At 35.8% G+C, this 10,092-nt stretch overlaps 1 protein-coding gene across 1 annotated transcript in view; it reads right to left on the reverse strand.

The window, feature by feature from the left end:
- Positions 1-9,654, reverse strand: part of LOC132110478 (polypeptide N-acetylgalactosaminyltransferase 18-like) — a 131,406-nt gene extending 121,752 nt beyond the window's left edge. Inside the window, exon 1 of the mRNA XM_059517119.1 lies at positions 9,138-9,654. Within this exon, the coding sequence (XP_059373102.1) occupies positions 9,138-9,375 (238 nt within the window). The 5' untranslated portion in view covers positions 9,376-9,654. The remainder of the gene's footprint in view (positions 1-9,137) is intronic.
- Between the last annotated feature and the right edge of the window lie 438 nt (positions 9,655-10,092).

A 10,092-nucleotide genomic window follows, 5' to 3' on the forward strand; every position in this document is an offset into this window, starting at 1 on the left:
AAGTGAAATATGTTAACCATCAAGACTGTCGTGTCCCAAATTCGGCATCGAGGGGCACCATGTCGTCGCAGACTGCTAATGACAGATGCCTCCCTGATGGGCTGGGGAGCGGTCTTGGAAGGCCACCCAGCTCGAGGGGAATGGGGGGGTCATCAGCTCGATTGGCACATCAATTGCCTCGAGGTGATGGCCGTATTTCTGGCTCTGAAATAGTTCCTCCATCATTTGAGGGGCTGTCATGTCCTAGTACGGGTGGACAACACCAGGTAACATTCCAGGGTGTTTGAAAAGACACTACCGATGGGGGAATGGAAATTCCATCCAGAGGTAGTGGAACAGATTTGGAAAAAAATTTATGAAGCAGAGGTGGACCTCTTTACCTCCCATCAGACAGCGCAATGTCCCCTCTACTTCTCTCTGAGTCAGGTTCTGCTGGAAACCCCCTTTGAAACTTTAGAATCAGCGTCTGATAAGACTTCTGACTCTAAAATGTTTTTTCAATAAGGGGTGCCCCCTTACAACAGGTTTGTGATGCGGCAGGTTGGTCCTTTCCGCACACATTCATAATTTTATAGTTTGGATGTCCATGCTACTCTGGGCTCTCATGTCCTTGAGTCAACATCACAAGCTAATGTCTGAGGCCTTCTTGTGGTTTGATAGCACACCTGCACAACCTTAGGGGTCCAGACATTTTTCAAGCATAGCGGCGTAGGTATTCTCGTTCCCAATGCACTGAGCAGCGCAGCATCGACTGAAGCTTTCGAAAGGGAACGTTCCCGGTTACTTAACTGTAACCTTGTTCCCTGAGAAAGTGGAACGAGATGCTGTGCTGTACTGAATATGTCCCAGGACTGCTCTTCAGACAAAAATTCCTGTTGATGCACCTGTGGCGTATCTATTTATAACCCCGTGTTGTGGGCGCGTGCCCCGATGACGTCATCAACCGAGGCTATATTACCACCGGGTCAATTCTATCGACGTGTTACACACATTATTCACAGCTGGTCATGAATAAGATGTTTCCCAATGCGCTGAGCAGCGCAGCATCTCGTTCCGCTTCGTCAGGGAACAAGGTTACAGTTAAGTAACCGGGAACGTTTTGTCTAGTATTACCATTGTGTAAAGCATTTGTGTAGTCTGTATTTGTTAGCTTATGTATAGATAAACATTTATATAAAGTATATTTATAGTCAAAATCTGTCAGTAGGTTAGTTTTTTACTTCATTTTTGTATGTCTGTATTTATGTAGCACCGTGGTCCTGTGAGGCACAACATTTCATTCCAATGTATGTCCACACATGTAGAGGAATGACAATTTGACTTGAACTTGAGGGACAGCAACATTATTAGTCTAAATAAGACCATGGTACGTATTCATGCTAAGTTACAAGACATCGACTTATACAAAACACCCTGTGAGACCATAATCTAAAATCCAGTTACTACCTTTACTGTTTTTTTCAAATACCAAGTTATTTAAAGCACTACAAATTCCACCTAGGTGTTGTGTGTGAGCTGAACTGATTAATAGCCTGTCTTTCTGGATCAGAGGCTTTGCCGTGTCTTAGTTTAACAGAGCTCATTGTGATCATCACAGGATAAACCCTCCAGCACAGCCATAAATCAGCCCTGCCTAGGCTCCTCACTCGCACAGCCATCTGTCAGTCAAAAGGGCAGTTAAGGGCAACTTGAAAAGTTCTAATCTCTTCAGAGGGGTGCCAAGTACAACATCTCGGCTGTGATTCCATGCCTTTCTGTTGAGGTAATTAACCCCAACCCACTGCTTATTAGAGGAGACTCATAGGGAGCGGAGGATGAGAGGAAATGAGCTTCTCAAAAAGACAGTCCTCGGAGACGGTGTCATCTGTTTGACTCTTATCAGATCATGCTGCCATCAAACCAAATATTCCATAACATACATTCCTACATACCAGTAAGGTAATGTTCATAAATAGGTAATTCTCTAAAATATAATACATTTTGGCCGATAATTCTTCAAATATGAAAGCCGATAACCGATATGTTGGACAATAAATTTAAATCCACATTTTTACATAATTTTTGAGAGCCTGATTAGCAAAAGAGTCTCACCATTAAAAGGCATGAAACACTTCAACATAAATCAAACATAAAGCAGCCTTACAAATAAATAAAATAATGCTTAAATAATGGAAACAAGTTACTGGACAAAATTACTAACGTGTAAAACTATAAGGCGATAAGACGATGGAGTGTGTTGAAAGAGGTCCAGCATGTAAGGACTATGGCCAGAGATATTGTCAAAATCATTAAATATTGTCATTATTAAGAGTATTTGGCATTTCCAATTAATGTAGACCTGTTATTTTTTGGCTGTTATTATTAGGTTACTTTTATTATTACATTAATATTACAATAAATTTGCTTCACTCGCAGCCTGTGAGGAAAATAAAAAATTATGCTATTAGCTTAGGCTACTCCTCAATGAAAATGTTTTAAAAATCTCTTTTAAAACAGGTTTATTATAGCCTACAATGAATCATAGGTCTATAGCCTATATAAAATTGTTACACTTCAGTAACACTTAATCAATTAAGCAAAAGAGCAGCTTATTTTATGCACCGACTTTCAAAAACAATCTTCAACACAAATAATGTTTCTTCTCATTGTTTTAAATGTGTTCGGGCCACAAGAGAAACATTAAAGAAATAAATTAAAACAGTTATTTATACCACATATTAGGAGATTGGTCTCTTGTTGTCTCTGAGAGAATACGTGCTGTTAATGTGTGCGTCGTCAGTGAAGCTGAAGAGCTGAATGAACACCACTGATAAAGCGAAGTGCTGCCAGATTATTCAACATAGGGAAACACATCATATATTCAGATATTTATACAACATAAATATAATATTATAACTTATATACATACAAAAAAGTGAACTCGAACTAAGTTACATGCTAATCATAATGTGTACCTTCTATTGTGGATGCGCTCTTGGCTCTTCCTGCAACAACACCCTGAAACGCGGAAACCAAACCAAACTAATTCATAACATTTTATTATAATAGTGTTCTCATTATAATGTTATATATATGACAATCTCAATCATAGTTATTAATGTTGTAAGCTGCTGTTTGAGCTGCGTGCGCTAAGCTAAAGATGATCACCGGCAAACTGAAGCGCTCTATTAACCCTCTATAGGCTATAGCTTAACCAAACACATTCTATATAAGAAAAATCTGATTTATATGCATAAAATAAACAGAATATTACAATGTACAATTGCACAAAAGACTATAAATGCACAAGCGAACTTAACTGTGCCATATGGATCCTTTTGGATGCGCTCTTGCCTTAACAATGCGCTAATACACGGGTGAACAAAGATTCCATTCCATATTTTTACAGTAGTTAATAATCTCATTATAATATGACAGACTTGCCCTGCACATGTTGCAGTGCACTTTTCCTTGGAAAGATATTTCAAGCAATTAAAAACCATCATGGTGAACAGTGCAGTGTGTCATTATTTAGCGGCTCTAAGATATCGGCCAAATTCTCTTATCGGTTGAATAACGATAACAGAAAAATTTACATATATCAGCCGATATCAATATGGTGGCCGATATAGAATGCATCCCTATAATAAACAATAGAGAGCAATGTCAAATTCCAAGCATCTATAGATTTCTATAGCACATGTTTATATTAACGTGAATAGTAATACATGCTGCATAAATATTCATATTTCAAATTTGAATAAAGACTAGCACTAGGCTGCTTGCCATTACCAGCACTTCTCAACTTCTCAAATAAGTTCCATCGAGACCTGCAGCTTTTCTGCTGGAACTTGTGTCAGTTGCAACAAAGTAATTTTTTTTATCAGCAAAATGTCAAAATAATAGTATATGTTTCCTCAGTTTCTTTAAAAGTTCATTTGATCACCAAGTACAAATATGCTAGGAATTTTTCTTGGTGTTGATATTGTTATAATTACTAATAAAGCGTGCTGTCATAAATACTAATAATATAAATATTTTATTACATCCCAATGTGAACAAAAGCTGGAAATGTAAATACATGACGTTATGTCAAGTGACCCAAAAAATTTATTGATGTTGTAGCACATGAATTAACCAGTTAAATCCCAAATATTATTGTATAATTTAAGGAATTATTTATTATTATTATTATTATTATTATTATTATTATTATTATTATTATTATTATTATTATTACTATTACTATCATTATCATTTTATTACATAAAAAAATACCTGTGATCTACGATCTAATCATTTCCCAATAGATAAAATCCATGTCTTGCTCTGCATTTTTCCTCATTGAAAATCCAGTTTACACAAAGCATGACGCATTATGAAATTACATATTGACTTCAACATTACAGTTCGAAAACAAATCCTTCTCTGCTCTATTTCAAAGAAAATAGTGTTTGTCATAATCAGTAGTGGAATCAAAATATTTTTTTTTTATTCTTATTCCACAACAGAAATTCCTATTCCTGCTTCTTCTGCTGCTGAATCTTATTCTTGAGCTCCCATCAAATGCTATTTTCTTGATTTGTTTTTCCACACAGTGCAGCACTTTGCATAAAAGCTAAATGCAAATGGTATGCGAGCAGATGAACAGAATGTTATGAGCTGTTTGTTTCACTTCGCTCCTCTACACAATGTAACTACACGACTGAAAAAGGGACTAAGTGATTCTGTTGTTCTTTCTCTTTGGCTTTCAACATAAAATCCACTACTGCGCTAAAGAGCTGCTGAGGAGTGTAGCATTTTCATCAAGTTGAAGATGACAGGGAGATCAGGCAGGTCATCCTCCAGGCTGTTTGTACCAGGTGGTAGAGCCACAGCTGGCATGTACCTCTTCCACATAAATCATTCATTCTGGAAAACACTTGTATGCTACAGAGAGAGAGGCAGTGTAAAGTCTGCGATGATGAAGAACAACCTTGTGGTCAGCACTGTATCATAAGATACAGTTTTGCCACTCAAAAGTGAAAATGAATGTATTTAAAGGAACAGATCACCAAAAATTTCGCCAATGGATCCTCTGCAGTGAATGGGTGCCAGCAGAATTAATTTTAAAACTCAAGAAAACAGCAAGGCACTTACAATGGAATCCAATGAGGTCATTAATTAAATTAACATTAATTCTTCTGTTAAAATGTATCTATTGTTTGAGCTATAAAGCCGCACCATTTTTTTACAGTAATTTTATGGTTTTAGGTGTTCTGTTGTTGTAGCAATGAAAATAGGATATCAATTTACATAGAACTGTTTTTCAAGTACAGTAAAGATCCAGTAAAGATCAAAATTACTTTTGAGCTAATCAACATTGCAAATGCTGTCAATTGAGATTAAATTGTATTCAACCACAATATTTCATTAAAAATCATTAACTACAAAGATCACGGAATTTCAGACCTTAACAATCCCTGCCATGCAATAAAAAAAGTCATGTTTTGTTACTAAAACATGCTCCCTATCATACTCTCCAAACCCATTCCTGAAGCCCCACAGAAGGTGCCAAACAGCACAACGTGTCTGCGGCTGTAACTCAGGAATGTTTGCTCAAGTAATCATCTGTAGCTGCCTCTCAGCTCAGTGAGGTTTGTTTGTGCCCTGGATTTGGTTTGAACACCACACTGGCTATCTGCAACCCAACATCAACATACATCCAGTTATTAACTACGACAGAATCATATCTCTTACAATGAAGTGTTTCTTTTAAAACAAAGCACAAAAGGAGTCCATTAATAAAATTGCATTACAGACTTTTTTGGGCAACACCAAATTTGTATTCCTAAAATATTAAGTGAAGCAGACAAATCATGCTGTGCAAGCTGTTGTAGACTAATAAACCAGAAAGAGAACAGCAAATTGCTCGTGTTTTCAGTTCTGCAACAAATTAGTGCTTTTCGTAGAAGCTGAAAACGAACCCGGAATAAAGCTTGCACAACAGTGAGAAACCACAAATGCTTCATGGCTGCATACTGTTTGGCAGATGCTATTCAGGGAAGGTTGACTAGGCTGTACTAATTACAAGGGGTAAAATCCACCATTCAGTTTTTACATGAATATTTTAAAGATTAATCAGTATATTCACGATCAACCAAATTCTGACCTCAAAAACATAACTGAAATGCATTAAATATAAATAAAGGTTCGCAAAGGGGGGTTTGGCAGCAATGCCACAGAAGAAGCATTTCTATATAAAGTTATAAAAAAAAAAAACTATTAATTGACCCTATTAAAATGCAGACTGAATTGTGGAACACAGGTTACTACAAACATACTGAAGCATTTTTAGACTCTGTTAACTCAATATATGAGTACATGAACACACAAACATAATCTCTAGAACTACTCTGAGAGCATTTTACCATTTATTTTGAGAAATACTATCATCATATCATATACAAACAGAAACCTAAGGTCTTCACAGCGACCCATCAAAATAAAAGTTTGGTTTAACTTGAAGAAACTGTGACAGAAATATATTACTTAATGTAATGATAGTACTACTACTAATATTAAAATTATCATTAAAATACTATTTTCAAAGGAATATTTACCAGAACAATTATTTATGTGAAGTGAAGGCCAGGTCATCTGGCGCAGCACCCCATCACTCTCCTTCTTGGTCAAATAGCCCTTGATGCCTTCAGTGTGACTCTACAATTTTCATAGTCATGAAAATAAAGAAAACTCTTTGAATGAGAAGGTTATTTAATAATATATATTAAATATAATCAATTCATTATAGATGCTCTTTATTATAAACATTTAATTATTCATGAAAGTGCAGAAGTTTGTAAAAAAAAATTAAATAAAATTTTATTTGAGAAAAATGTTTTAATAATTTAAAGGGCCATAAAAATAGTTTTAATGAATTGCTGTTAAATACTGTAAGTTTCATAATTTCAATTAATTAGACTATTTTTGATTAATACAATTTAATTTAACCATTAAAATACAGTCAAGCAAAAAAAAGAATTGTGAAAAAAATCAAACTGAATTTGGGAAAACATAAAATGGATTTCATAAGGGCCAGGAACATGTAAATAATGTAAAGAAACTTTGGTGCAATGGAAAGTTTCCATGGAGGTTTGATGATCATTATGATTTTTTTTAAAGAGTGTATCAAACAAACAAATGCATAAATTATGATGGAAAAAAACAACAACAAAAAACAGAAATGGTGTGTGCTGAGAAGTGCTGAAAGATAAAAACTACATGTACAGACAAAGGCAATCAGTGACTTCTCATAATTAGGTCAGCCAATGAAAAGTTCATTAAACAAGAGCCTCCAAAGAGAGAAGAAGAGGAGTTAGCAATCATCAATGGTGTTTGTGAAGCTGCCAGATCGCAAAGTGGAGGTCATACATGCATAAAAGTGTCATTAACAATTAGGCAAGGTGCAATCAACCTGATTTAAACACGACATGACAAATGTACAGATGGTATTTAGGTCATGATGATGAAACTCTATAGCTTTTTCTGTTTTGCACCCGAGTGGAAGATATAGTCTTCACAATGGAGTGCTATTTCTCTCACCCCAGGTCAAGTCTGTTCACAGTGCAGACAAAAATGGACCATTGTCACCACATAGAAGACATATTAAGCAAAATAATTTCTGACAGTTAACATGATTTCAGTACTGATCTATCATCAAACTGATTAAAATTATGTTAGAATAAAACAAAATTGACATCAACGAAAAATCATAAGATTTGACAATATTTCATGTTAGACTAATTTAAATACTTTCTGCATCATAACCATCTATGATCAAAACATAAAGTCATCATAATGCATTAATTATGCATGGCACATGCATTTAAAATAGTTTTGCCATTTATGTGCTCTTAAACTATGATTTCAAAAAGATTCACTCATAAAATATCTTCAAGGTGCTTCAACATCTCCATTTATTTATTATCACAATTTATTTACTACTCATTTATGTTGATAATTATCAGTATTTATAAAAAATCTCGCCTAGGGCACCAACAGATCCCATAGTAAACATAGTATAAACATAGTATAACTCACTACTGTATATGTCTACATACAGTACTTATATTTGTAATATTTTGTTTATTTTTGTGATGGGAGTTCCTGTTAATACAACATTTCTACAGTATTTTGTTGAAAACTATGGTTAAAAAGTGAAGTGAAAGTGACATACAACCAAGTATGGTGACCCATACTCAGAATTTGTGCTCTGCATTTAACCCATCCAAAGTGCACACACACAGCAGTGAACACACACAAACCGTGAACACACTCCCAGAGCAGTGGGCAGCTGTTTATGCTGCGGCACCCGGGGAGCAGTTGGGGGTTTGGTGCCTTGCTCAAGGGCCCCTCAGTCGTGGTATTGCCGGCCCGAGACTCGAACCCACTAGTAAATAGTTTAAAACATCAATGCTGCTTTTTTACTCCAATAATTGAAATATATTTGCCAGGTAACTGTGGTTACCATGGCAAGTCGTTGTAAATGTGGTAATTTAGTTGCATGTACAATTTCATCTATATAAATGCAGAAATGTGTGCCTCTGCATTAGCAATAAAATATCATGACTTACATAATGTGATTGTTTGCTGAGTTTCTCGGCTGTATTTCATTCTCTTAGAAAATAATTCACAAAAGGCATATAGTGTTTAATAGTATGAAAATAATTTAAAATCAATGAGCATGTTGGCCTGTCTCACTGAGGTCTTGAATTATTGGACCAGTTTTTATTTTTTATTTTATTTATTTATTTTATTTATTTACTCCACTAATAAACCAAAAAATGTAACCCTGTTACCCAGGTTATTGTAAAAAAATAACGTTTTGTTTGTTTGTTTGTTTACTATTTAGGCTATTTATTATATGTTCCACAACTATCTAGCCAGGGCTATAAAAAAATATTTATAATTTCTATCTAGTACATTCTAATGTTAATGTTTATTTAAGCACCCCTTCCACTCAACATAGTTTAAAAAAATACGTTTATGGTCCATTTTGTATTATGTTAGCGAAAACTGGAATAACAACTGATTTTGGTTTTCAGCTCTTTCATCTTAGTTTTATAAAGTAAACTTCACAGTTGTATGCACAGTTATTAAACAGACATTCTTCTTACCTTGTATGTGCTGATTAACTACATTCTCCAGCCGATCCAGTCGCTCTATAATCCGCAGAGTTTCTCCTTTCCTGTCGCCCTCCAACTTTTTGGCTGGGACAGGCATCGGCACTTTGATGTACACATTAGCGATGTAATTAGTGACCCATCCGACGTACAAAAGACACACTATGTTGGTCATGCCACTTAGTATCACACACGTTGACACCAAAGTTTTGGTTCTCCTGGTGCAAGCCATTCCGACATCCCTCCATATAGAGTACGATCCACAGCGGACAAGTGCGCCTGTCCTAAACTCTGTATGTGCTCCTATGGAGAATCGCGCGCTTGTTCAGTCCTCGCGCCTGACGCAAACACTACAGTACGCGCTTCATTCTGCTAATGGGCTGTTCAGCTCTGAAAGAGTCCAGCGACTTGAAATGGGCAACTATCGTCTTGTTCCAACACGAATTGCCTCGTCCTCCATCTACAGCGGCAAGCAGCGCTATCGGAAGGAGAGCGAAGGTGCGCGAGTATGTGTGTGGTTTGATCCTGAGCCTGCTGACCAATGAGATGAGCTGGAATCTATAGGACCAATTGCACAATGATCCAGTAACAGTAAGGAGGTGCTTTATAATGCCAGAGACTCCTATTGTTTCATAAAAAATATATAACTTTCATAAAAACAAACATGACTTGAGCGAGCAAAATAAAAGAGATCATTGCATTCTAAACTCTAATACAAATAATAGGCTAAACAGAGCAGATTGAAGAGTGTCGATTTAACCAGTTGGAAATGACCAGGGAAATCACTGTGTGCCTTATTAATGACCTCATGAGACTGAATGTAAATTATAACATTCATAATAACGTTCAATCATTTGCATAGGTATTTTTCGGGTGGTCTTTTATTATTTAGGAATTAAATAGCCTGATTAAAGCATTTAATGGAATGCGTGAAAAGAAAGAAGTACAG

Source organism: Carassius carassius, chromosome 2 (assembly GCF_963082965.1).
Source record: "Carassius carassius chromosome 2, fCarCar2.1, whole genome shotgun sequence".
Classification (NCBI taxonomy): Eukaryota; Metazoa; Chordata; class Actinopteri; order Cypriniformes; family Cyprinidae; genus Carassius; species Carassius carassius.